The sequence below is a fragment of the Morone saxatilis genome, unplaced genomic scaffold (assembly GCF_004916995.1).
Source record: "Morone saxatilis isolate NCDOM2014 unplaced genomic scaffold, NCSU_SB_2.0 Contig14, whole genome shotgun sequence".
NCBI lineage: Eukaryota > Metazoa > Chordata > Actinopteri > Moronidae > Morone > Morone saxatilis.
The window spans coordinates 12375493-12376086 of NW_023339696.1; the positions used below are offsets into that span (position 1 = coordinate 12375493).

At 43.6% G+C, this 594-nt stretch overlaps 1 protein-coding gene across 1 annotated transcript in view; it reads left to right on the forward strand.

Annotated features, from left to right (window-relative positions):
- The window catches only part of LOC118323162 (cytochrome P450 2K1-like), a 4378-nt gene extending 3790 nt beyond the window's left edge, over positions 1–588 (forward strand). Inside the window, exons 9-10 of the mRNA XM_035655093.1 lie at positions 7–15; positions 111–588. Coding sequence (XP_035510986.1) covers positions 7–15; positions 111–298 — 197 coding nt within the window. The 3' untranslated portion in view covers positions 299–588. The remainder of the gene's footprint in view (positions 1–6; positions 16–110) is intronic.
- Positions 589–594: the final 6 nt, after the last annotated feature.

Here is a 594-nt window from a genome sequence, read left to right on the forward strand (position 1 = left end):
TGCCCTTTTCTGCAGGTACAACAAGTGTTTGTTTGTAATTGAGGGATTACAGAGATATTTCACAAAACATATACCAGTTCAACTCTTTGAAAATCTCTTCGCTCTTGCAGGTCGCAGGGTGTGTCTCGGAGAAAGTCTGGCTAAGATGGAGCTCTTCCTCTTCTTCACTTCCCTCCTCCAGCACTTTCGTTTCATTCCTCCACCTGGAGTTACGGAGGATGAACTAGATCTGTCACCGACTGTTGGCTTCACCCTCTCCCCTTCACCTCATGAGCTCTGTGCCGTCAGTCGCCAGTGAGGAAGAGAGCTGGAGCATGGCATGATAACTGCCTGTGCCAATGGCATCAATATTGTTTTTCACACCCTCACATATCATACTGAGCAGCAAACAGATGTCTTCAAGATCCTCAAGACCATGAAGAGACAGACCACACCTTTTAGTTACTGCCAGTTACCTGAAATGGTATTGAGGGGGAAAAAAATGGTGTCATACACAGGTGGAGACACTGACTAATCTAAAGGTTATTTTAATTTGTACACATTAGATTAAACAGTGAGTTTATGCATGTCACTAGAATGATACATTAACCTATA